This window comes from Oncorhynchus nerka, linkage group LG11 (assembly GCF_034236695.1).
Source record: "Oncorhynchus nerka isolate Pitt River linkage group LG11, Oner_Uvic_2.0, whole genome shotgun sequence".
Taxonomy (NCBI): domain Eukaryota; kingdom Metazoa; phylum Chordata; class Actinopteri; order Salmoniformes; family Salmonidae; genus Oncorhynchus; species Oncorhynchus nerka.
This window is the reverse complement of record NC_088406.1, coordinates 41,518,126-41,545,372: the sequence shown is the minus strand read 5'-3', so window position 1 is coordinate 41,545,372 and position 27,247 is coordinate 41,518,126. Positions and strand designations below refer to the sequence as shown.

General features: G+C 42.7%; 1 protein-coding gene across 1 annotated transcript in view; it reads right to left on the bottom strand.

Annotated features, from left to right (window-relative positions):
- Positions 1-409: 409 nt before the first annotated feature.
- The window catches only part of LOC115136869 (A disintegrin and metalloproteinase with thrombospondin motifs 15-like), a 29,188-nt gene continuing 2,350 nt past the window's right edge, over positions 410-27,247 (bottom strand). Inside the window, exons 2-8 of the mRNA XM_029672741.2 lie at positions 23,440-23,572; positions 14,405-14,572; positions 13,524-13,807; positions 13,052-13,229; positions 12,363-12,538; positions 3,930-4,105; positions 410-3,332 (exon numbers count right to left, since the gene is read on the bottom strand). Of these exons, the coding sequence (XP_029528601.1) occupies positions 2,555-3,332; positions 3,930-4,105; positions 12,363-12,538; positions 13,052-13,229; positions 13,524-13,807; positions 14,405-14,572; positions 23,440-23,572 (1,893 nt within the window). The 3' untranslated portion in view covers positions 410-2,554. The remainder of the gene's footprint in view (positions 3,333-3,929; positions 4,106-12,362; positions 12,539-13,051; positions 13,230-13,523; positions 13,808-14,404; positions 14,573-23,439; positions 23,573-27,247) is intronic.

Genomic DNA, 27,247 nt, shown 5'->3' with positions numbered 1-27,247 from the left:
TAATAAAAAACAAAAAAAGATATGTTTTTCCATGTCCACAGACTGCTTTCAAGGTAGGGAAACACATATCTAAATCTGTAAAATTACTGAACTATCCCTTACAGATTGTGGTCTTATGAGTATGTGTTATTACAGTTAAAGAGCCTAGCCAACGACTTCCACACATCTGTCAACTTTTTGGCAAATCTAAGATAGGTTGCAGGCCTACATACAGTAGCTAGCCAGCAAACACACAACATTGTTTCAATGCTGATTCAAAGTTGCGGGCCTCAACATTCCATTACTACTTTATAACGACCAAATTGGACAACTTTTGAGTTGGTCATTGGTTGCTACTGCTCTCTACTGTATCATCTGACTACTTGTCTCCACATCACTGACATTAAACACGTGACCAAAACACAAAGAACACAATATTCACGTGTTATTTATTTGTGCGCAGATGAATGTATACATGGTATACAAATGCAGCTGACGAAAGAACAAGTCTTTTGCTGTACATGATGCAAAAGAAAATGAAATAGCTACAATTCCAAAGAATACAGGAACCATCTAAAAGATGGAGACAAGACTGAACCAAGACTGTCAAAATAGACAACAGAATTGTATCATGGGAGTGGATTCTCTCTTCTAGGTAGGTGCCCTTATTTACAGTGGGTCTGAATGGAATGTAGAGCAAAACAAAATGCCTTTTGTCACTTTCCTATGCATTGCAATAAAACAATTATTATTACATATTAATGTCAATAACACAGGCTTTATTAGAAAAGTCAGTAGAGAGGACAAAGTATCATAAATTGCATCACTAATGATGTGACATGGTCTTGTAAAGTTCCTATTATAATTTACCAGCATTATATTGAAATAGCTGAACTGAACACACTGTAACTAATAGTATTTAATGGAAACTCAAATTCTCAAATGACCATGCAAAAGGGGAAAAGGAAGAATAGTAGTATCCGCTCCACTGCTGGAGGTAAGGAAGCAATGCTATGTCAAGTTCATGTAGTGAATCTGAGATGTGTCTCTTGCAGTACTAAGGGTTTCCTCTAATTCAGTATCCTCATCTCTTTGGCGAAAACATGAATAAAATCTGAGCTTTGTGAAATTTGCACCGTTCAAGACACAACATTAAGATGAAAATGATGCATTGCACAATACAAGTACATTGTTTCTTGAAATGAATCATTAGTTATACAGTACGTACAGTACCTTTGATGTTTATATATAAGCTTTGTTTCTCTCAAAACATTTAATTGTTTGGTCCAATTAAAGCTTTATTGTATCACTGAATTGATTAAAATCGATTCCTAATTGGTTTGATAATTGCCTATTGCTGGTAATCTTTTCAAGTGTATAGGATATTTCATTAACAAGTTTTCATTATCATCACATGAGAAATATTACTTACTGTTTAATCATGAAAACTGATAAAGTTATATTGTAGGGTTTTTAACAAGACTTTTTTAAATGGTTTTAGATTAGAGTAGTAATTTTTGACAATGTTTTAAATTTATTTTTATATCGAACTTATATCAATGTACCTAATACATTAACAATTAACAATACTAATAGTACAATTCCATTGTAAATACAAAAATATAATTTGAAACTAGTGCATGGACGAAACAGGTCTTATATTTTGCAGACACAGTACTGCACTTCACATTTCATTAAGATTATTACTGAAAAAATGGGGATGGTGAACTTCAGATGTAGGTAAATCAAGATAACAAACATCCTGCTCCAATGATAATCCAGTGACTGATTTGAAGTTGATTGAGTCTCTTGTGTCATATACAGTAAATAGTCTATAGACCCATATAGACTGTACCTAGACCAGCACTGTGTGTGTGTGCATGTGTGTTTTACTCTTTGTCTCACTAGAGGTAGACTGGCTGTGGCTGTGTCAAAACTCGTTGTTGCCTACTCCCAACTAAAATAATACTATGTACTAACCGTACTGCATACTATTTAGAACATACTGTTTAGTAAAAATGTATGCAGTAATGAACAAATATCAACATACTAGGCTCATCCATACCGAGAGGGTGTCATCTAATGCATAGCTGGGTTGTCCCCCGCCTTTCGTTTATTTTAGTACAGTAGTTCCCCTTTTCTGATTATCAGCTGTTGTCAAACTCACATGGATCTAATAAACACGAGAATCTTCTTCAATAGTGTGCAGCGAATTCATATTATATCAAAAGCCGAAAGAAGTATGGGATCCTGGCATTAAAAACACTCAATATTTGAAATTTCACATACAATAAAACGTTATATTTTTGCATACGCAAAGACCCTACTACTTAGGACACAAGTACGAGTAGTTGGACACAGCCAGTAACTCCAACTCAACTGAAATGGTCCTACAGTTTGTACCTCTACCACTTTCTTTCCCTTAGCTGTTTCAAATACCATTTTGTCATCACAGTCCTCCACAACAATGCCATGCACTATGGGAGTCCGTCAGAACCTTATAGGACATCGAATGGGTTTTCTTTTCAAGAGCATCACTGGAACAACACAAAGAGTCAGCAGACATAGAACTTCTCTAACACGGCTGCACTGTGCAGAAATCTAGTTCCTGTGGCTTCTTCATACCAGCACAGTGCTCTCTGGGTAGGTGCAAGCCAGTCTGAGTACAGCAACGCAGCGGCCGCCGTTTGAAGCCCCTCCCGCATGTCTTGGAGCACGACGACCACTGGCCTATGTCCCACATGGGACAGGGGTCCCCACATACCCTGGTGGCAGCCGGCCTCTGTAAGCTGTCACAGTCCGTGGCTGTTTTGCCCTCTGGGTCCGTACACTGAACCCGTCTACTCTGGAGCCCATTCCCACAGGTCACGGTGCACTCTTCCCATGCCCCCGTCGACCACATGTTCGGGGGAATGGACTTGTGCGACGGCCCCTTCAGCTCCACCTTGTTGCTGTCCATCAGGACGCTGTTCTGCGAGTGGCTCCTCCCCACTTTCTTCAAGATCTTCTCCTCCTTGTGGTGCTCCCGAGCCAGGTAGAAGGAGTATCGGACCCGGGGCGGGGTCATCTTCCCCACCGAGAGGACCTCCACGGTCAGGGCTTCCTGGAGAGGCCTGGTGGCCTGGAGGATCTCCACAGCACTAGTGGTGCCGCTGTAGCGCAGCAGGCTGCCCTTCACAATGATGTCCCGCTCCACCGCTGACACCACGTAGTTCCCATTCAGAAGGTATTTGCCGTGTCGGTTCTTCACCGCTAGGTAGTTGTCGTCGTTAACCAGGGCCCTGTAGCCACGCTGTCGGATGTCAATGTTGGACGCTCCCACAGGCAACATCACCACAAAGTTGTAGCCATGCCTGAAAAAATTATGGTGACATAAAGTATGGTGACATAAAGTCTGGTGACACAAATTATGATGACAAAAGTATGATGACAAAAGTATGCTGACATAAAGTATGCTGACATAAAGTATGGTGACATAAAGTATGATGACATAAAGTATGGTGACATAAAGTATGGTGACATAAAGTATGGTGACATAAAGTATGGTGACATAAAGTATGATGACATAAAGTATGGTGACATAAAGTATGGTGACATAAAGTATGGTAACATAAAGTATGGTGACATGACAAAAGTATGATGACATAAAGTATGGTGACATAAAGTATGGTGACATAAAGTATGATAACAAAAGTATGGTGACAAAGTATGGTGACATAAAGTATGGTGACATAAAGTATGGTGGCATAAAGTATGATGGCATAAAGTATGGTGACATAAAGCATGATGACATAAAGTATGATAACATAAAGTATGATGACATAAAGTATGGTGACAAAGAATGGTGACAAAGTATGGTGGAATAAAGTATGGTGGCATGAAGTATGATGACATAAAGTAAAATATTATTGTATACATTGAGAACAGCATACTGTGTGCTGGTCACTTACATGGGTTTGGTGAATAATCCGGACACTTTCTTGCATCTTTGGTTGTCCCCTCCACACACACCACACTTGTCATACTTCTTATTGGAGCTGAGCTTGCCGTCACAGCCCGCCTTGATACATTTCCCTTGGACACACACTGCAGAGGTGTCAGGAGAACAGGGTGTTCCATCAACAACCTGTAGGTGTGAGTAGATTGAGAAATATATTAGTGAGAGTGAGAGGAAGCGGGCTTGTGTGTGTGTGTGTGTGTGTGTGTGTGTGTGTGTGTGTGTGTGTGTGTGTGTGTGTGTGTGTGTGTGTGTGTGTGTGTGTGTGTGTGTGTGCGTGCGTGTGTGCGAGTGTGAGGTTGTGCGTGTGTGTGTGCGCGTGCGCGTGTGTGAGGGTGTGATGTGTGATGTTGTGCGTGTGTGTGTGTGTGCGTGTGTGATGTGTGAGGGTGTGCGTGCGTGCGTGTGTGTGTGAGGGTGTGATGTGTGAGGGTGTGCGTGCGTGTGTGAGGGTGTGATGTGTGAGGGTGTGCGTGCGTGTGTGATGTGTGAGGGTGTGCATGCGTGTGTGAGGGTGTGATGTGTGAGGGTGTGCGTGCGTGTGTGAGGGTGTGATGTGTGAGGGTGTGCGTGCGTGTGTGAGGGTGTGATGTGTGAGGGTGTGCGTGCGTGTGTGAGGGTGTGATGTGTGAGGGTGTGCGTGCGTGTGCGTGTGTGAGGGTGTGCGTGCGTGTGTGAGGGTGTGATGTGTGAGGGTGTGTGTGAGGGTGTGATGTGAGGGTGTGATGTGTGAGGGTGTGATGTGTGAGGGTGTGATGTGTGAGGGGTGATGTGTGAGGGTGTGATGTGAGGGTGTGATGTGAGGGTGTGATGTGCGTGTGTGAGGGTGTGATGTGTGAGGGTGTGATGTGTGAGGGTGTGATGTGTGAGGGTGTGTGTGAGGGTGTGATGTGTGAGGGTGTGCGAGGGTGTGCGTGTGTGAGGGTGTGATGTGTGAGGGTGTGATGTGTGAGGGTGTGATGTGTGAGGGTGTGATGTGTGAGGGTGTGCGTGCGTGTGTGAGGGTGTGATGTGTGAGGGTGTGTGTGCGTGTGTGAGGGTGTGATGTGTGAGGGTGTGCGTGCGTGCGTGTGTGAGGGTGTGATGTGTGAGGGTGTGTGTGCGTGTGTGAGGGTGTGATGTGTGAGGGTGTGCGTGCGTGTGTGAGGGTGTAATGTGTGAGGGTGTGCGTGCGTGTGTGAGGGTGTGATGTGTGAGGGTGTGTGAGGGTGTGATGTGTGAGGGTGTGATGTGTGAGGGTGTGATGTGTGAGGGTGTGATGTGTGAGGGTGTGTGTGCGTGTGTGAGGGTGTGATGTGTGAGGGTGTGCGTGCGTGTGTGAGGGTGTGATGTGTGAGGGTGTGTGTGCGTGTGTGAGGGTGTGATGTGTGAGGGTGTGTGTGCGTGTGTGAGGGTGTGATGTGTGAGGGTGTGATGTGTGAGGGTGTGTGTGCAGGGCTTGACATGAACTTGTCCTTCGGAAAATATTTTTTACTTGTCCGAAAGCTCATGTCAAAAAATGGTCTGTAACACAATGCGCCAAAAAGGTAACTGGAAATAGTGTTGTATGGTGCATGGAATCATTTTACAAAATACAATGTAGCATTATCATTATTATGCCTATTAGCACAGAGAAAATCAGACAAAAATGTACGCTACCCTCTGCCTACTGGCTTCTTTGCAGATTCAAGACTGTCTCAAAATACGACATTGCCCCTTTAAAGGCCTAATGCAGCCCTTTTATAGCAATATCAAATCATTTCTGCTTAACAATTAAGGACCTTACTGTAACTTTACAAAAGTCTCTTTTTAGCAATTTGCTAGGACTGTTTGGGAGCGGTCTGAGTTGGGATGGGGAAACTGAATACCAGCTGTAATTGGCAGGGAGGTTTGGAACTCTCTTTGTTATTGGTCTATTAACCAATTTATTGCATGGTGATGTCACCATGGAAAGCCGAAACTCCCGCCAATGCAAACCTGCTGATTAGATTGTATTTTCAACCAGCAACTATCAGGAAATAACACTGAGCAATTATTTTCACACTTTTACAGTGTTTTATCAGCTGATATAAAACAATGTAAAAAAATAATGTTGACTGCACTGGGCCTTTAAGTCTCTTCTCAAGGATGATTGCAACATTAGGGTTACAATTACAACAAAATACTTTTCATGTCTTTATAAAATAATTTTCTAATTCAAAGAATCAGGTGGCAAATGGCTAAAGTAGGCTACTTCAAAGCAAGGTAACTAACTAAGACATGTTTACATTCAGGATTCAGGGAATATCTATTGACAGCATGGGAGATTGTCAATTCTAAGAATATATTTTAAAGCCAATGTGGAATAGAGGGGAATCCCAGCTTTCCAACAGTGTCAGATTTCTCTTTTCAGCTCCCAATACTCAGCACTGGAGAGACAGTTTTACAACCGGAGTACGTAGCATTGGTTTATTAAGGCACCCATTCATCAACTGCATGTTGGCCATTTGCAGTGTGCCAGGAGAAGGTTTTAAGGGACTTCGGACTTGCCAATGACATTAACACATGCTAATAGCTAAATAGTTAACTATTGATATAACTAGCCAGGCTACACGATATGTGTTGAATTAGCTATCTAATTAGCCTGTAGTCTATCATTTTTTTATAGGCTAGGGCCTCTCACTGGCACACATGCACAAGCATACACCATAACTTTTCCAGGACTTCCATGACGGTACAAACTATATTGCTGACCAGAAATGTGTCATAACTGTGCAAATAACTCACTAATTAGTAAGGAATATCAATATGTGCAAACGCAGCTACACTCGGCTCTGCGACTTGATCTCAAAAGCTTGCAACCGGGAATGTTTGAAAGACCGCTCCTGTCAATGCAATTACAATCCTACTTGATGCGCTCTGCAGGAATTGGGAGAACAGCAATACTTCGCATCCAGAGGACAATGAACCAATTCTTATCCAATTCTGATTGGAGTAATTGTTAGATGTTGTGATTTGTGAACGGACTCAAATCTATATTATTATTGCCCAACTTTTTTTTACTTGTCCCCGAAAAGTGTTAATGTTGGTGTGTGTGTGTGCATGTGTATATGCGTGCGCACGTGTGAGAGAGATAGAGTAGAGAGAGAGAGGAAACAGAGAGAGATTCCACTCTAAAAGACCACAAATGGATCCACACTTTCTATCCAGCAACTATCTGGACCATCTAAGGACAGAACAGCAAACAAGCAATACAAATATCAGAGTGCTCAAAGAGAAAGGGAGGTCTGGTATGTATTGATATAAAAGATTGTTTGATATAAAAGCTTGTTTCACCGGTTGGCTGTGTAAATACTTGCCGACATACAACAGCTGTAAACCAGCTGTAAACCAGCTCTCTCTCTCTCTCTCTCTCTCTCTCTCTCTCTCTCTCTCTCTCAATCAAGCTTCTGACTGGCATTCTTCTTCACACTCTTCAGAGAAAACATGACTTATGCCTTAGTTTGGTTACGATGGTTGTAGCCTACAACATCGCCCTTAACTCTTAATTGACAGTGCCACCTGTCATTAGATCACTAAATGTGAGACAGACAGTGTTTGTTGGGTAACACTTCACTTGACACCCAGCGTCATAACAAGTTATGACACAATCATAACCATGTCATAACAGCTGACATAACTTGTCCTAACCTGTCATAATATGGTCATAACACTGTCATGACATATATTTACACCTGTTGTGACCATATATTGTGTTATTTTATGTCTGGTTATGACACTTACATAGTGTCAAAACCCACAAAACCTTACACCATAGCCTATGTGTCAACAATATGCTTATGCTTATATAATATCATTTAAAAAAAATCATTGTCAGACATGCATCGACCCCAATGCTCTGTTGCTGATGACTGGGATGAATGCAGGAGCAGATTTCAGGAGCAGGACAAGACACCCTCTTTGTGACTGATGACTGACATAAGGGATTGTACGTGATAGGCCTATCTGGCTTATATGATTATGACGGTCATAATGCTTCTTGACAGTGTCATAAAGTGTATTTTCTTTGTTTAAGTAAAGTGACACAGTATAGTCATAATGCTTCTTGACAGTGTCATAAAGTGTATTTTCTTTGTTTAAGTAAAGTGACACAGTATAGTCATAATGCTTCTTGACAGTGTCATAAAGTGTATTTTCTTAGTCCAAGTAAAGTGACACAGTATAGTCATAATGCTTCTTGATGGTGTCATAAAGTGTATTTTCTTTGTTTAAGTAAAGTGACACAGTATAGTCATAATGCTTCTTGACAGTGTCATAAAGTGTATTTTCTTTGTTTAAGTAAAGTGACACAGTATAGTCATAATGCTTCTTGACGGTGTCACAAAGTGTATTTTCTTAGTCCAAGTAAAGTGACACAGTATAGTCATAATGCTTCTTGACGGTGTCATAAAGTGTATTTTCTTTGTTTAAGTAAAGTGACTGTCACGCCTTGGTCATTGTATTTTGTGTTTTCGTTATATTTTGTTCAGGCCAGGGTGTGACATGGGTTTATGTTATTGTATTTTCGTATTGGGGTTTGTAGTATTTGGGATCGCGGTTGATTAGGGGTGTTGTATAGGCTTGGCTGCCTGAGGCGGTTCTCAATCAGAGTCAGGTGATTCTCGTTGTCTCTGATTGGGAACCGTATTTAGGTAGCCTGAGTTCGCTGTGTATTTCGTGGGTGATTGTTCCTGTCTCTGTGTAGTGTTCACCAGATAGGCTGTAATAGGTTTCACGTTCCGTTTGTTGTTTTTGTCTTTATAAGTTATTTCATGTATCGTTCCGTTTTTTCTTCATTAAAGAAACATGAGTAACCACCACGCTGCATTTCGGTCCGACTCTCTTTCAACAAACGAAGAACGCCGTTACAGAATCACCCACCACACACGGACCGAGTGGCGTGGTTACAGGCAGCGACAGCAGGAACAGCGAAGGGAGGACGTTATGGACAGCAGAGGCATGGAGTATACGACGTGGGAAGAGAGAGTGCAGGAGCCCGCCTGGGATTCGCTGGAGAAATGCGAAGAGGGCTATAGGCGAATGGAGTCGAAAAGGAAAACACGGCGGCGCAGAGCGAAAACCGAAAGTAACCCCCAAATATTTATTGGGGGAGGGCTCAGAGAGAGAGTGGCGGAGTCAGGAGTCAGACCTGAGCCAACTCTCCCGGTTAATCGTGAAGAGCAGCTGCAGTGGGAGAGGCTGCACCACCTGGAGAAATGGACATGGGAAGAAGAACTGGACGGTAAAGGACCCTGGGCTCAGCTTGGAGAATATCGCCGCCCCAAGGAAGAACTGGAGGCGGCGAAAGCTGAGAGGCGCAGATATGAGGAGGCAGCACGGCGTAGCGGATGGAAGCCTGAGAACCAGCCCTAAAAATCTCTTGGGGGGGGGGGTTCTCAGGGAGAGTATGGCTGAGTCAGGGGATAGACCTGAGCCAACTCTCCTTGTTAATCGTGAGGAGCCAAGGAGGAGACCAGAACCAGAGCCGGTGTTAGAGGTGAGCGAAGCAGAGACTGTGAAGGAGTTAATGGGGAAAGTGGAGTGGAGAGTAATGAGGGAGTTGCTAGCTTGGTGCTATAGGTACAAAATTCGTCCGACGGAGCGAGTCGGGGAGTTGATGGCACCTGGGGCAGCGCTCCATACTCGTCCTGAGGTGCGTGTTAGTCGGCTGGTGAGAATTGTGCCAGCCTCACGCACTAGGCCTCCTGTGTACCTACCTAGCCTTGCACGTCCTGTGCCAGTCCTGCTCTCAGGCTCTCCAGTACACCTTCACGGTCCAGTCCATCCTGTGCCACCTTCACACACCAGTCCTCCGGTGGCAGCTCCCCGCACCAGGCTTCCTGTGCGTGTCCTCGATCCAGTACCACCAGTTCCAGCACCACGCACCAGGCCTTCAGTGCGCCTCGCCTGTTCAGCGCAGCCAGCGCTTTCCTCCTCTACAGCGCTGCCGGAGCCTCCCGCCTGTTTAGCGCAGCCAGCGTCGCCAGTCTGCCCAGCACCGCCAGTCTGCCCAGCGCCGCCAGTCTGCCCAGCGTCGCCAGTCTGCCCTGCGTCGCCAGTCTGCCCAGCGTCGCCAGTCTGTCCAGCGTCGCCAGTCTGCCCAGCGCCGCCAGTGCTGCCAGTCTGCCCAGCGCCGCCAGTGCCGCCAGTCTGCCCAGCGTCGCCAGTCTGCCCAGCGTCGCCAGTCTGCCCAGCGTCGCCAGTCGGCCTGGATCCGCCAGTCAGCCAGGATCCGCCAGAAGTGCCAGTCAGGCAGGATCTGCCAGTCTGCAGGGTGCTGTCAGCCTGCATGGAGCAGTCAGAGCTGTCAGTCTGCATGACGCAGCCAGAGCTACCAGCCTGCAAAGAGCTGTCAGTCTGCAAAGAACTGTCAGTCTGCAGGGAGCTGTCAGTCTGCAAGGAGCTGCCAGTCTGCAGGGTGCTGTCAGCCTGCATGGAGCAGTCAGTGCTGTCAGTCTGCATGAAGCAGCCAGAGCTGTCAGTCTGCAAAGAGCTGCCAGTCTGCAAGGAGCTGCCAGTCTGCAAGGAGTTGTCAGCCTGCATGGAGCAGTCAGAGCTGTCAGTCTGCATAGAGCAGCTAGATCCGCCAGTCAACCAGATTCTTCCAGATCAACCAGTCAGCCATGATCTTCTAGATCTGCCAGTCAACCAGTCTCTTCCAGATCTGCCAGTCAACCAGATTCTTCCAGATCAGCCAGTCAACCAGAATCTTCCAGATATGCCAGTCAACCAGAATCTTCCAGATCTGCTAGTCAACCAGAATCTTCCAGATCTGCTAGTCAACCAGAATCTTCCAGATCTGCTAGTCAACCAGAATCTTCCAGATCTGCTAGTCAACCTGAATCTTCCAGATCCGCCAGCCAGCCAGGATCTACCGGAGCCTACTACCTACCTGAGCTTCATCTCAGTACTGGGCTTCCTCTCAGTACTGGGCTTCCTCTCAGTACTGGGCTTCCTCTCAGTACCGGGCTTCCCCTCAGTCCCGAGCTGCCCCTCAGTCCCGAGCTGCCCCTCAGTCCCGGGCTGCCCCTCAGTCCCGAGCTGCCCCTCAGTCCCGAGCTGCCCCTTAGTCCCGAGCTACCCCTCAGTCCCGAGCTTCCCCTCAGTCCCGAGCTGCTTCTGTCCCGAGCTGCCCCTCAGTCCCGAGCTGCCCCTCAGTCACGAGCTGCCCCTCAGTCACGAGCTGCCCCTCAGTTCAGTGGGGTTCTGGGTGAGGACTATTAGGCCATGGTCGGCGGCGAGGGTGGATTATCCCAGGACGCGAAGGGGATGAATTAGGACATTAATGGAGTGGGGTCCACGTCCCGAGCCGGAGCCGCCACCATGGACAGACGCCCACCCGGACCCTCCCTATGGTTTTGAGGTGCGTCCGGGAGTCCGCACCTTAGAGGGGGGTTCTGTCACGCCTTGGTCATTGTATTTTGTGTTTTCGTTATATTTTGTTCAGGCCAGGGTGTGACATGGGTTTATGTTATTGTATTTTCGTATTGGGGTTTGTAGTATTTGGGATCGCGGTTGATTAGGGGTGTTGTATAGGCTTGGCTGCCTGAGGCGGTTCTCAATCAGAGTCAGGTGATTCTCGTTGTCTCTGATTGGGAACCGTATTTAGGTAGCCTGAGTTCGCTGTGTATTTCGTGGGTGATTGTTCCTGTCTCTGTGTAGTGTTCACCAGATAGGCTGTAATAGGTTTCACGTTCCGTTTGTTGTTTTTGTCTTTATAAGTTATTTCATGTATCGTTCCGTTTTTTCTTCATTAAAGAAACATGAGTAACCACCACGCTGCATTTCGGTCCGACTCTCTTTCAACAAACGAAGAACGCCGTTACAGTGACACAGTATAGTCATAATGCTTCTTGACGGTGTCATAAAGAGCATTTTCTTAGTCCAAGTAAAGTGACACAGGTCATAATGCTTCAGGACATTGTCTTTTCTACAAGTTATTTAAAATATGATGAAAAAACATGACTGTTAAGAATTCACTACAACAAAGGATTTTAAGAAACAAACTTTAAACGAAAGGAAACTTCTTGGCAGGGGAACAAACTAATTTGATTAAATGTGGGCTTTGACACTCTTATGTAAGTGTCATAACCAGCCATGAAATAACTAAATATATGTCACAACAGGTGTAAATATATCTGTCATGACAGTGTTATGACCATATTATGACAGGTTAATGACAAGTTATGTCAGCTGTTATGACATATTATGACATGGTTATGACCGCGTCATAACGTGTTATGACACTGGGTGTCAAGTAAAGTGTTATCGTTTTGTTGTTTGTTGTTTGTTGGTGCAATCTGTTACCGCAGGCCAGGAGAAGTTCATTTCTCAGCAGCCTTTCTCAGCATTCTTCAGCAGGTTGCTACTGCAGTCTGCAGGTACTCACCTTTGGAGCAAGGACATAGAAGTAACCTGTTCCATTGGCCCTGCAGATGAGCTTGCACTTGTCCTTGGGTGACACTCCAGAATATTTGGGGACCCACACCACAGACGCTGAGAGCCTGTTGGTGTTGAGGCTGAATCCGTTGAACGCCTCACACTGCTCCTCGCGGAAGCTTTTGCCTATGGATTGTAATGCTTATTAGTAACGGGGATCCATACGAGTACACATCTCTAAAAAAAAATGTGGGTCATCCTTTAATGAAGCAACGTATAAAGGCATTATAGGACATGAATAAAGTCTTCATGAGCACTACATACACGCTTGACATGAAAAGTCAAAGAATAAGATGTTTTATTGTCGGACAGGTGCACTGAAACATGTTGATTACATCTGTTACTTTGCCAAATGTGACATTACCTTTTGTGACTGTTCATATAACATAACATTTGCTTATGAATGATGTCTGAAGCTTTTCTATAAGCTTTATCAAGGACTTGTGTCTTTCTTTAACATGTCAAATTGTAATTTTAAAGTGGGACATTCAGGTTTCACACTCAGGTTTAATTTAGCATATTTTTTTTTACAAATTAGCATGTCAGCAAATCTTATTTATTGTGGTAAAGAAGCTAAATGTTTCCAGTTTTCAAAATCATATAATTAAGGATTATTTAAAACTTCACAATGAGTTCTACCTGATTCTGGACAGACGTCCAAATTGCAGGAGCGATACTTCACACGGAGTCCTTTGCAGTATTTGCCCCCATATTCTGGAACAGGGTTGTTACAGTCTCTTTTGGCAAGCTGAACTCCTCCTCCACAGGTTCTGGAACATGACCCATACACACCCCACGTCCCCCATCCACCGTCCACCTGTAGGAGAACCACACAGATTTAGAACCTGCAGTCTAAATGACATGTACAGCCTATAGTTACATTATAGTATACATTTAGAACCTGCAGTCTAAATGACATGTACAGCCTATAGTTACATTATAGTATACATTTAGAAATAGAGGTTCCAGTACATATTATTATTAAGATATAGATGTTTCATTGTTGTTAGATTGTGAAATCATTGTATTCATTGTGAGATCAGTCTCTACCAACATCTACATCAATAGCAGTAACTAAGCAGATCAGAACACAGACAGTGAGTGTGCTCACCTTGGTCTTAGTGGTGTTGTTCTTGTCGGTGCACACCCCTCGGAAACAGAGCTTACTGTTGCCACAGCTGGTGCCATCGGCCCAGGGGAAATGACGTGTCTGGCAGACCAGCTGGCCTCTGGCCTTGCCCGTGCACCACAGCTTGGAGCAGTGCTGCATGTAGGGACAGGGCTTGGAGCCCGTACCGAAGGCCAGCTCACATTGGCGGTGGAGGCTGTAGTTGGTGCCTGGGAGGCTCTCGGGCAGAGCCAGCAGCTTTTGGGGCTGATCCAGAAGACAGTCCCCTTTTTAAGAAAAACAACCACAGTGTCAAGATATCAGCCGTGCAAAGCCAGCCAGGTTGAAGACAATTGTTATGGTTTATATCTAAGAGTGACAGGTGTTGTCGTAGGAAGCAATATCTCTGCACTGTTATTCAAAATTCCCTTGCAGTTGAACAAAGCAGTCTTCACTCCTCTTAATCAGAGTTTTTCAAGATTTGTAAACCATTACATAATCATCTTTTCCAGCCCAAATAAGTACAAATACCTGTGCAAAAAAACCTGTGCAACATTAAACAAGCATTGGAACTCTTTATACGTCAGTCAGCTAATGCAGACGTTGAACAGGGACAGTATTGGGAATGAGCGGCCCATGAACTCTAGTGCTATTACTGCTAATTGCATGACCTCGTTTAAGAACTCCAATAGTTCAAACTGTTTAGATTTGTTGCAAGGGTGAGAACAAAGTCTAATCTTTTTCAAAGTGGGGGGGGGGGCATAGAGTATATACATTCGTATGACAGGTACAATTTACACAGGCAGAACTCACACACACACACACACACACGCACATGCACAACAGCTGCAATTGACAGAGACCGAGCTGAGTGGCTGACTGACCATGGCCTCTGTCCAGGAAGTCTGTAATGATGGCTGCACTGCACACAGACCAGGGGTTGGCACGGTCGATCTGGATCAGCGTGGGGGACATCATGTGGTTGTCCTTGAGCTTCCCAAACACCTCCTTGCAGGCATTCACATTGTCATGGGGCATGTTGAAAACATGGCCTGGAGGACAGAAAAAAATAGCACAAGGAGGAAAGATGACCAGGACGACTATAAAATCAAAAAAAAAAAGAATATTGGTTATTGGGGTACTAGGTTCATTTCATCATCCTAATTTGAATCAGTGTCATTCATCATCAACAAAATCCAATAATGTTCTAATTCACGTGTCAATTGCTCCTCCATTGTACTTGATCGATTAAATATGGACACTAATTAGAAAGGAACTCCCCTTACCTGGTTGTTTATGTCTTAATTGAAAGGAAAAAAACAAAAACCCGCAGACACTAGGCCCTCCATGGAATGACATGACACCCATGTATTAATTAGAGGATGATTTAAATAAGAGGGAAAATTAAATCTCTGCTCAACAAGCCATTGAGACCTTGCTACTGTTGAGCAGTGGTTTGTTTGCAGATATTTCCCCCTTTTATTAAGTTTGCAATGTCCATTTGTTTTGCTCAGCCTGCTGTAGCTCATGGTGCTAGCCTGGCTTAGTACCATTTGCTTATGTTTGTAATGAAGACCGCTGACAGTGGAACATAATCACAGATTCATTGGGACGAGAACAAGGACACTCAAGGAGGTTCACTAGTCTTCTAGTGTTATCATTGAGGCGGTGTGCCCTAGTAGGAGGTCCACTGTGTGCAGCTCACCCTGCACCAACATAAATAACATGACAATATCTACTTCTGCTAAGCTTCCCAGAAAAGCAATGAAAACAAGCAAGCATCCCTACAAAAGTGCTCAAAATAGCCCACGTTAACATTTGTAGCTTAAGAAACAAGGTTCATGAAATGAATAACTTGCTAGAAACAGTTTACATTCATATTCTGACTATCTCTGAAACTCACTTAGATTATACATTCGATGATACAGTGGAAGCAATACAAGGTTATAACATTTAAGAAAAGACAGATGGTGGGAGTGTTGCTGTTTATATTCAGAACCACATTCCTGTAAAGCTTAGAGAGGACCTCATGTTAAATACTTATGAAGTAATATGGCTACAGGTTCATCTGCCTCATCTAAAGTCCATTCTTGTGGGAAGTTGCTATAGACCACCAAGTGCTAACAGTCAGTATATTGTTAACATGTGTGAAATTCTTGATAATGTATGTGATATCAACAGAGAGGTATATTTTCTGTGTGATTTAAATATTTACTTGCTTTCATCAAGCTGCCCACTCAAGAAAAAGCTTCAAACTGTAAGGTTGACTGATAACCTGAACCAGGTTGCAGGCACTGGTTGCAGTTTGAAGCTTTTTCTTGAGTGGGCAGCTTGATGAAAGCCAGTCAATATTTAAACCAACATGTATTGATCACATCATTACTAATGCTGGAGAAATGTGCTTGAAAGCAGCATCCAGATCCATCGGATGTAGTGATCACAATATAGTAGCCATATCTAGGAAAACCAAAGTTCCAAAGGCTGGGACTAATATAGAGTGTATAAGAGGTCATAAAATAAGTTTTGTAGCGATTAATAAAATGACTGTAAAAAGTAAAAACTGTTAAATCCATGTAGATTGATGAGGAATTGAACAATTGTATGGTTGAGAGGGATGAGGAAAAATTTATGGCAAATAAGTCTGGCTGCAAAACCGATTGGCAAATGTACTGCAAATTGAGAAATCACGTGACTAAATTGAATAAAAAGAAGATCAAACTACACTATGAAACAAAGAAAAATGACGTAAAGAATGACACTAAAAAACTTGAGCACATTCAATGACATTTAAAAAGAAAAGTCAACTAGGCTCCATCATTCATTGAATCAGATGGCTCATTCATATCCCAAAACCAATTGATATTGCCTACTACTTTAATGAATTTTTCATTGGCAAGATTAGCAAATTTATGCATGACAAGCCAGCAACAAACGCTGACACTACACATCCAAGTTATTTTGACCAAATAATGAAAGACACGCATTGTCATTTTTTATTCTGTAAAGTGAATGTGGAAGAAGTAAAAAATCATTGTTGTGTATCAACAATGACAAGAAACAAGCAAGGGTCTGACAACTTGGATGGAAAATTACTTAGGAGAACAGCGGACGACATTGCCACTCCTTTTTGCCATATTTTACATTTTAGCCTACTAGAAAGTGTGTTCCCTCAGACCTGGAGGGAAGCAAAAGTCATTCCGCTACCTAAGAATAGTAAAGCCCCCTTTACTGGCTCAAATAGCCAACCAATCAGCCAGTTAACAGTCCTTAGAAATGTTTTGGGTAAAGCCAGTGTGTCTATGTATGCGGATGACTCAACACTATACACGTCAGCTACTACAGCAATTGAAATGACTGCAACACTTAACAAACAGCTGCAGTCAGCTTCAGAATGGGTGGAACGGAACAAATTATTCCTAAATATTTCAAAAACTAAAAACATTGTATTTGGGACAAATCATTCACTAAACACTAAACCTCAACTACATCTTGTAATAAATCATGTGAAAATTGAGCAAGTTGAAGTGACTAAACTGCTTGGAGTAACTGTAATGGTCAAAATATATTGATACAACAGAAGTCTGGGGAGAAGTCTGTCCATAATAAAGTGCTGCTCTACCTTCTTAACAGCACTATCAACAAGGCAGGTCCTACAGGTTCTAGTTTTGTCGCACCTGGACTGCTGTTCAGTTGTGTGGTCAGGTGCAACAAAGAGGAACTTAGGAAAATGGCAATTGGCTCAGAACAGGGCAGCACGGCTGGCTAATATTGCCTGCTAACCTGGATTTATTTAAGCTAAATATGCAGGTTTTAAAATATATACTTCTGTGTATTGATTTTAAGAAAGGCATTGATGTTTATGGTTAGGTACACATTGGAGCAAGGACAGTCCTTTTTCGCAAATACGCATCGCATCGATTATATGCAACGCAGGACAAGCTAGATAAACTAGTAATATCATCAACCATGTGTAATTAACTAGTGATTATGATTGATTGATTGTTTTTTATAAGATAAGTTTAATGCTAGCTAGCAACTTACCTTGGCTTACTGCATTCGCGTAACAGGCAGTCTCTTCGTGGAGTGCAATGAGAGGCAGGTGGTTAGAGCGTTGGACTAGTTAACTGTAAGGTTGCAAGATTGAATCCCAGAGCTGACAAGGTAAAAATCTGTCGTAATGCCCCCGAAGAAGGCAGTTAACCCACCGTTCCTAGGCCATCATTGAAAATAAGAATATGTTCTTAACTGACTTGCCTAGTTAAATAAAGATTAAATAAAGGTGTAAAAAAAATATAATAATAATAATAATAATTCGGCCAAATCGGTGTCCATTGTTACGAAAACTTGAAATCGGCCCTAATTAAATCGGCCATTCCGATTAATCGATCGACCTCTAATGCATACCCCATAAGACATGCCACCAGAGGTCTCTTCACGGTCCCTAAGTCCATAGCAGACTATGGGAGGTGCATGGGAGTACTACATAGAGCCATGACTACATGGAACTCTATTCCACATCAGGAAACAGATGTAAGCAGTAGAATCACATTTTAAAAACAGATAGAAACACACCTTATGGAACAGTGGGGACTGTGAAGCAACACAAACATAGGCACAGACACATGTACACACACACACATGATAACATACACACTATACATACACTTACACCTGGATTTTGGGTTGTAGATATGTGGTAGTGGAGGCCTGAGGGGCACACACTTAGTGTGTTGTGAAATCTGTTCAGAATGTTTTTGAAATTGTATAACTGCCTTCATTTTGCCAGACCCCAGGAAGAGCAGCTGCTGCCTTCAGCAGCTAATGGGGATCCATAATAAATATGAATTCTTCACTGCAACTGTTCATGGCAGGACACTTGTGACTAATGTTTGATCCCCATACTTTTCTATTCAAACTCATATAGCCTACATGTTGTAGGGCTAGTATGTATATTATACACTACGTTGTGAAATGTCATGTATTCACTTGAACTCCATCCAATCCACTCCAAATATCAAACCAACCACTTTTCCCAATGCTGTCATAGATTATGAAGTATAATACTCACAGGCAGTAGAAGTAAAATAAAAATGTTCTTTGATGGGGAAAAAAAAAGGAAACAGTTCGATGTTATTGGAAACAAACTCCTCGGTACCAAGTCATCACATCCCACACGGAAATGACGACTTCACAAATGGATGTAAAATATGACAGGGTCCGTTTTGAAAGGAAATTGCATAATTAGTTCATAGACGTGTGCACCTTAAACCAGTGCCTCTCAATGGGGCCTCACATCTGCTAGTACTTCCCCATCTGTTTTCAGGCTTTACTTCCTTCACAGCCCCACATGGATGACTGAAAACACTTGATCGCAACTATCACTTGTCTCATTAATAATACCAGCCTTGACAAAAATGGCTTCAGTGGTAACGAGACCGTTGGACAGAATGACACCCATTTCATTGGATCAAAGGAAGAAGGCGAGAAAAGTTCAAGAGTGTTCAATGGGCCTTAGTCCTTTTTCCCCCATTCCATGTCTGACAAATTAGAAATGGTAATCAAATGATGCATGTGGGGAGTCAAGGACCCCCAGGGCAGTTCACACATGGAGAGATTATGTATGCTCTTTGGTCCGACTTACAACATCTAATTTGTACGGAGATTGATGAACTGTACAGTACATCCACAGCATATTAGAACTTACTTACTAGAACTTACATACTAGAAATTAGAACTTACATACTAGAATTAGTTAACACCAAATGACATCATCAACACCTATCATCTTTTGTTCAAGACATGCATAATGCCTACAATTTCACTCTGGCATTAACAATATTCAACATACAAGTCTATTTGGGCATTGCCATGTTATTTATTAGCTGTGAACATCGAAGACGATGAGGTGCCTGATGAAGAGCTCCTTGGCCTGTTTGTCAGATGTCTCTACCTCCCTGCCTGACTGTTCCATCTATGCTCCCTCCTCTCAAGCTACTACATTATTAAACTCCTATCATCTAAAGCTGTGGAAGACCAACACCCAAGAACGGCCAGATCCCTACATTTGTTTTGTAAATGTTTTTGTTTGTTTTGTTTTTTAAGCGACTTTGATTCTACTTGTATTGAAAAGCGCTATATAAAATAAATATTTTATTGTTATTATTATTTGTATTATTTAGTCTTCACACGCTATCTAGAACCAATAAAGTTTCTTTGGCTGTCCCCAAAGATCAAATCACCACGATGTGTAAGAGGTGCGTAACTGGCTGCAGTGAAGTCAGGCGCAGGAGAGCAGAACTGGGTAATAACCGGAGCAGTATTGTATATTGTAATTGACAGTATGGTAGGGGGCCAGTAAAATTGTCGCTATTTTCACAAATGGAACATGTTCAAATGATCAGATCTTAATACTCTTTGGTATTAAATTGCCTGGACCAAAATATAAAAAGAGGGGCAGGTAGCCTAACCCTTAGTGTTGGGTCAATAACCAAAAAGTTACTAGTTCGAATCCCCAAGCCAACAAGGTGAAAGATCTGTCGATCTGCCCTTCAAGCAAGGCAATGAAACTGGCTGATCCCTGGCCGTGACCTCACTCTCCGAAGGTGTCTCAGGGGGAGTTGGAATGTACAAAAAACACATGTGTACAAGCTACCCTCTTGTACATGCAGTAAAACAGGACAAATGTAAGCACCCCTATTTGAGTATATGCAGTATTATAAGCAGAGCCACTGTAGAGTGAGTCATTTTACAGTGTTTTTCCTCTTTCTCAGATTTGAAACATGTTCTAATCTTAATAATTGTTGGTATATAGATGGTCTGGACCTTCTATAAAACAATATCAAATAAATCCAAACACTGTCTCTCACACACACTCCTAGAGTATAGTATACAGTATAAGCATTTCCATTGTATGTCAATAGAGAATGAGGCCTACCTCTTTCTCTCCCTCTTTCAAAAGCACACGTGTACACAAATACCACAGATCTACACACACACACGGGTATGCATGGAGGTCTCATGGGAGGGTGGGGTATGCCAAATGGGTCATCTTTGTGCACGTTCTGACCACTTCTACAATGCGCAGACATATATGGAAGGTGTCAGTCAAATCAAAAAGGGTGCAGTCAAAAAGTGATTACATTTATAACATGAACGACCCACACTTATTCTACAGCAAAAGGGTAGGAATATCAATTCTACAGTTTCCACAAATGAATGAAACCAGTTAGGACATCAGACTAAATAAGATTAGCTTCAAAGATGTGTATTTGTACATACATTCAGAATGGTTTGGCTTTCCCACCCGGTGTTGTTTGTTGGTGTGTGTGTGTGTGTCTGTGTGCACACATGGGTGTTCAAAAGGTTTTGTATGTCACATGTGTGTTTGTGAGAGAGGGAGAGAAAGAAGGATACTAATGTATCAGGTCTCACTCTCCATTGACTTACATTGGATTTGCTTATACTGTATAATGTACTCTAGAAGTGTGTGTGAGTGTGTGAGGATTGCTTTAGATATTGTTTATACAGTAGATACAGTGCCTTCGGAAAGTATTCAGACCCCTTGACCTTTTCCACATTGAGCTCAGGTGCATCCTGTTTCCATTGATCATCCGTGAGAAGTTTCTACAACTTGATTGGAGTCCACCTGTGGTATATTCCATTAATTGGACATGATTTAGAAAGGCACACACCTGTCTATATAAGGTCCCACAGTTGACTGTGCATGTCAGAGAAAAAGCCATGAGGTCGAAGGAATTGTCTTGAGGCACAGATCTGGGGAAGGGCACCAAAAAATGTCTGCAGCATTGAGGTCCCCAAGATCACAGTGGCCTCCATCATTCTAAAAATGGAAGAGGTTTGGAACCATCAAGACTCTTCCTAAAGCTGGTCGCCCGACCAAACTGAGCAATCGGGGAAGAAGTGCCTTGGTCAGGGAGGTGACCAAGAACCCAATGGTCACTCTGAGAGAGCTCCAGATTTCCTCTGTGGAGATGGGAGAACTTTCCAGAAGGACAACCATCTCTGCAGCTCTCCACCAATCAGGCTTTTATGGTAGACTGGCCAGACGGAAGCCATTCCTCAGTAAAAGGCACATGACAGCCCTCTTGAAGTTTGCCAAAAGGCACCTAAAGACTCTCAGACCATGAGAAACATGGTCTGATGAAACCAAGATTGAACTTTATGGCCTGAATGCCAGGTGTCACGTCTGGAGAAACTGTGCACTATCCCTACGGTGAAGCATGGCGGTGGTAGCATCTTGCTGTGGGGATGTTTTCAGCAGCAGGGACTGGGAGTCTAGTCAGGATTCGGCGAAAGATGAACAGAGCAAAGTACATAGAGATCCTTGATGAAAACCTGCTCCACCGCACTCAGGACCTCAGACTGGTGCGAAGGGTCACCTTCCAACAGAACAACAACCATAAGCACACAGCCAAGACAATGCAGGAGTGGCTTCGGGACAAGTTTCGAAATGTGCTTGAGTGGCCCAGCCAGAGCCCGGACTTGAACTCGATCGAACATCTCTGGAGAGACCTGAAAATAGCTGTGCAGCAACGCTCCCCATCCAACCTGACAGAGCTTGAGAGGATCTGCAGAGAAAAATGAGAGAATGTCCCCAAATACAGGTGTGCCAAGCTTGAACCGTCATACCCAAGAAGACTCGAGGCTGTAATTGCTGCCAAATGTGCTTCAACGAAGTAGGGTTTGAATACTTTTGTAAATGTGATATTTCCGTTTTGACATATTTATACATTTCCAAAAACCTGTTTTTATTTTGTCATTATGGGGTATTGTGTTTAGATTGATGAGGAAAAACATTAATTTAATACATTTTAGAAAAAGGCTGTAACGTAACAAATTTTGTAAAAAGTCAAGGTGTCTGAATACTTTCTGAATGCACTGTATATATACACACCTTCCTAATATTAAGTTGCACCCCCTTTTGCCCTCAGAACATCCTCATTTCGTCGAGGCATGGACTTTACAAGGAGTCAAAAACGTTCAAGGCTGCCCATAGTTGTGTCAAGTTGGCTGGATGTCCTTTGGGTGGTGGACCATTCTTAATACACACGGTAAACTGTTGAGCATGAGAAACACAGCAGCGTTGCAGTTCTTAACTCAAACCAGTGTGCCTTACACCTACTACCATACTCTGTTCAATGGTACTTCAATATTTTGTCTTACCCATTCACCCTCTGAATGGCACACATACACAATCCATATCTAAATTGTCTCAAGGCTTTAAAATGATTCTTTAACCGATTTCCTCCCCTTCATCTACACTGATTGAAGTGGATTCAACAAGTGACATCAATAAGGGATCTTAGCTTTCACCTGAATTCACCTGGTCAGTCTATGTCATAGTACAATAAAACCTGACATTGTAGACAAAAGCTTTGGCGGAAATGAGATTTTGTTGATCAGTAAGCTCAGAAAGCAAGTGTACCAAATTAAATGTTACATTTCTGTTATTTCTGTTATGGACATGAATGGGTTAATAACAAGAGAGTAGTGTTGATGATTTTAGAAACATTTTAGAAAATTGAGTATTTCCATTATTCATTAAATAATCTAGCTAGTCTCCAATGGTCTGCATATTGTTTCCTATGCGTTATTCAGTCTAGCTTTACGACGCTCACAACCTGGAACTAACAGAAAAGCTTTGTTTATACACATTCTGATTTGGTCTATAGGAGAACCCTTTAAAGAACCACTTTTGGTTCTTAGTAAAAAAAACTTTTTGTGCCAGGTAGATCACTTTTGGGATCCATGTAGAACCCTTTCCACAGAGGGTTCTACATGGAACCCAAAATGCTTCTACCTGGAACCCAAAATGGCTCTCCTATGGGGATAGCCGAAGAACCCTTTTGGAACCCTGGTAGATACCGATAATACACAAGGTAGAGTGATCTTCACTCACCCAATTCATGAGCAGTGGTGAAGGCCGAGGGGAGACCATCATCCTCGATGACAGAGCAGCTTCTCTTGGGATCACACATAGTGCCCACGTCTGCCATGCCTAAGGTGTCACAGGTAGTGGCTCCACACAAGTCCTGTTGCAGGAAACAAATGACATGTGATCATCTGGACAATGTGTGTAGGTGTGTAATGTAATTTGTCTTGCATGTATGTGTTGTTATTTCATTGCATATCCACCATCTTTTGGTAGATATTTAAACAGAAAACACTAACAATCCGGTCCATTGTTCTGGTTAGACCCATTTTTAAAAATATATCTCTCCCTCTCTCAATCTGGCCCAGTGAACTAACCCTTTAATCCACAAGATGCTTATGGAATGTTACAGCTGCCAGAGAAGAACAATTACACTGCCACTTGCCAAGAGGTCTGTCTGACAATGGAACTGTTAAAAATGTTTTGTACTTCACCATTGTACAATGCTTTTAAACACAAGCTTATTTGATTTGAGTCTGAGAATTATTATCTGATATAACTGCATTGTTCATACAAGCACATTAACACCATACCTCTAGCCTACAATATTAAATTCAATAACCCCCTCTCCCAATAAAGTAAATAAACACACTTTAAGGTAATTGTATAGGTCAAGGCATCTTCACCATATAAGTGGGATCATTTTACACCACTTTGATCATAGTTGGACAGATTCAGCCTCAGAATGAAGTGTTATGCACTCAAAGAGAACCAATGCATTAGATTGGTCCCAGCCAAGCTAGGCTTAATGGAAAACAGACAGACTGGCTGAATCCAGGCTGAGAGGCAGGACTAAAGGCTCACAGCTGGAAGTGAGTGGATCATCACAGAGAAATGGATACTTCCCATTCCACCATCGGAGTGTGTCAAATCCTAGCTCTGGTCCAGGCGTTAGTGCTAATGCTGAGCCTGCCATTAGCAAGCTGTGCTGAATTCCTGGACCAGAGCTAGTGAAACCCCTGCCTGGCCTGTTCTACCTGTGCCATTTCAAAACACAGTGGCATGGTGATAACATGGGTTGGGATCATCGTTGAGTGATAATGCCCGAGAATCCGATGTTTGGAGAATATATTGTGTTGAAAGTCGAACGCCGGGAAACCATGCCAATATATCCTCCAAACACTGGCTTTGAGGGCACTATCACTTTTATACGTATTACCAACATATTCAAATAATTTACATATTTTGATTAAAAACGTTGTTTGGATTCATTTATTCATACCATTTCATCCTTCCACAAGATATAGTCCCGACACAAATCCAGGGTTGCTAGAGATGCGAACCAGTCTTTCTGTTCTGGATCTATGGACGCGACCCAGTCTTTTTGTTCTATATCTATGGACGCGACCCGGTCGTTCACTCTAAATGTTCCATTGCCTTACTGGCTGGCAACGTTCTTATCCCTTGCTACCTAGCCAACTATGGCTAACTTACAGTCACGTCAAACAGTGCAGCCAGAATAATAGCAAAGTAGCTGCATTTGCATTTGTTTAAGATGTGACATTTATTTGGATACATCCATAACAATGCTAATGAGGGGGATTTTCGCCCAATCACAATCATTTTCGCACAATCACTTCAAACTGAAGCTGGAAAGACTGCAAATTAGCTGCATTTCGTTTTGCCTTTTTTCTATAGATTTTTTTTGTATATATCCATAAAAATGATGCCAGTTGATTCATGATTTCGACTAGCTGAGAAACACTGCATGCCTGTCTGTGCCGTCCCGACACTTTCATTACTATGGGACAGCAGGAGATCGAACTTTAATATTGAAACAATGTTGCAAATGTTGGAGAGACAAACAGCAAGGTTTATACAAATCTCTGCTGTTGAAAACGAAACGTTAGTCGAAAATAAATGTGAGATAATGTCTATATATGCTTTTTATACACAGCTGAATGCTGTTTTAACCAATCAGCATTCCGGATTAGACTCACCCGTTGTATAACGTATGATAGAGGCCTCTAGTGGCCAAAAGGCAGTTTTAGCATGAGCAGCGCAATTGAGGGCTTCCAATGGCACATTCTGCCCAGTGGCGACCGTAATTTGTTTCGAGCCCCACCTGTTTTGCATGTTATTTTGGCATTAGTACCTGTCACATATCAGTTTGAAATCATATAATGTTTTATCTACAAAAGCTTTGATTGGACTGATCATGTCAACATCATACTTTCAAAATCCTAGCTAGCAGTCATCATCATGAATCAAGTCGACAATCTACAGGCAAATCCTTTTCAATCCTTGTCATATGTAGAGAAATAATGAAGAGAAATTATAGATAAAATGTATAGGTGCTCATCGAACATTGTTATAAACATTACACAACAAGTTGGAAATCGAAAATTCAACAATGAGTGGTTTGGATGGAATCAGTGGATAACTGCAAGCATTGCAAAGCAATCACTAGCCTGCTATTCAGTGAAATGGGTGTGTGGTCTCAAGTCTGGGTTTAAGAGTCTCTTTTCCAAGTTTAAAAGGATAAACATTCAACATTGGCCATGCTGTTAATCCAGCATGACTTCTGCCGCGCTCAAAACAACAGGAAACTCAGAACTGGGAAATCTTACTTTAGTGCGTTGAAGACAACTAGGAACTTGAAATAAAACAAGCTCCAACTGGGAAAATACGTTTTGAACGGTCATCCAACTCGGAATTGCAAGTCGGGAACTCAGGCCTCATTTTAGAGCTCCGACCTGAAGATCACCGACGTCATCATGATTCAACCTTGTTTTTTCCGCGACTTCTCATTGTCTTGAAAGCACCATCAATCCAGAGAATGCCAGACTTTTATGACAAAGTTTGATGTCAAAATTTGCCCAAATACAACTGCCGCGCCACCTTCCTGTTCAAGTGGTTCAGAACAAGGTTCGTCCGAAAATGTATTGTATGCTGCTGCATAAAATATGTAATATACCAGAGAGATATGTCTACTGTAGCTACAAAAGTAATACTAAATGTATGTTGTGTAGTAAGCTGTTGGTGGTGCACATCTAGCCTATAGCCTGTTTCAGAGAAATTTCATCATTGAATATTGTAAAAGCCTTCATTGTCTGCTTATATGCCCCCTTTATTTATCATATGGTTCTGACTTGGTGTACAGGGAGAATAATGTAAGAATGGCCCATGTTCTGAATTAACAGGGGTACCTTGTTAAAAGTCCATTTGTGGAATTTCTTTCCTTTTTAATGCGTTTGAGCCAATCAGTTGTGTTGTGACAAGGTAGGGGTGGCATACAGAAGATAACCTATTTGGTAAAAGACCAAGTCCATATTATGGCAAGAACAGCTCAAATAAGCAAAGCGAAATGACAGTCCATCATTACTTTAAGACATGAAGGTCAGTCAATCTGGAAAATGTCAAGAACTTTTAAAGTTTCTTCAAAAGCAGTCGCAAAAACCATCAAGCGCTATGATGAAACTGGCTCACATCTCAACATCAGCTGTTCAGAGGAGACTACGTGAATCAGGCCTTCATGGTTGAATTGCTGCAAAGAAACCACTACTAAAGGACACCATTAATAAGAAGACACTTGCTTGGGCCAAGAAACATGAGCATTGGACATTAGACCGGTGGAAATCTGTCCTTTGGTTTGATAATTCCAAATTTGAGATTTTTGGTTCCAACTGCTGTGTCTTTGTGAGATGCAGAGTAGGTGAACGGATGATCTCTGCATCTGTGGTTCTCACCGTGAAGCATGAAGGAGGAGTTATGATGGTGTGGAGTTGCTTTGCTGGTGACACTGTCTTGAGAGAATGCCAAGAGTGTGCAAAGT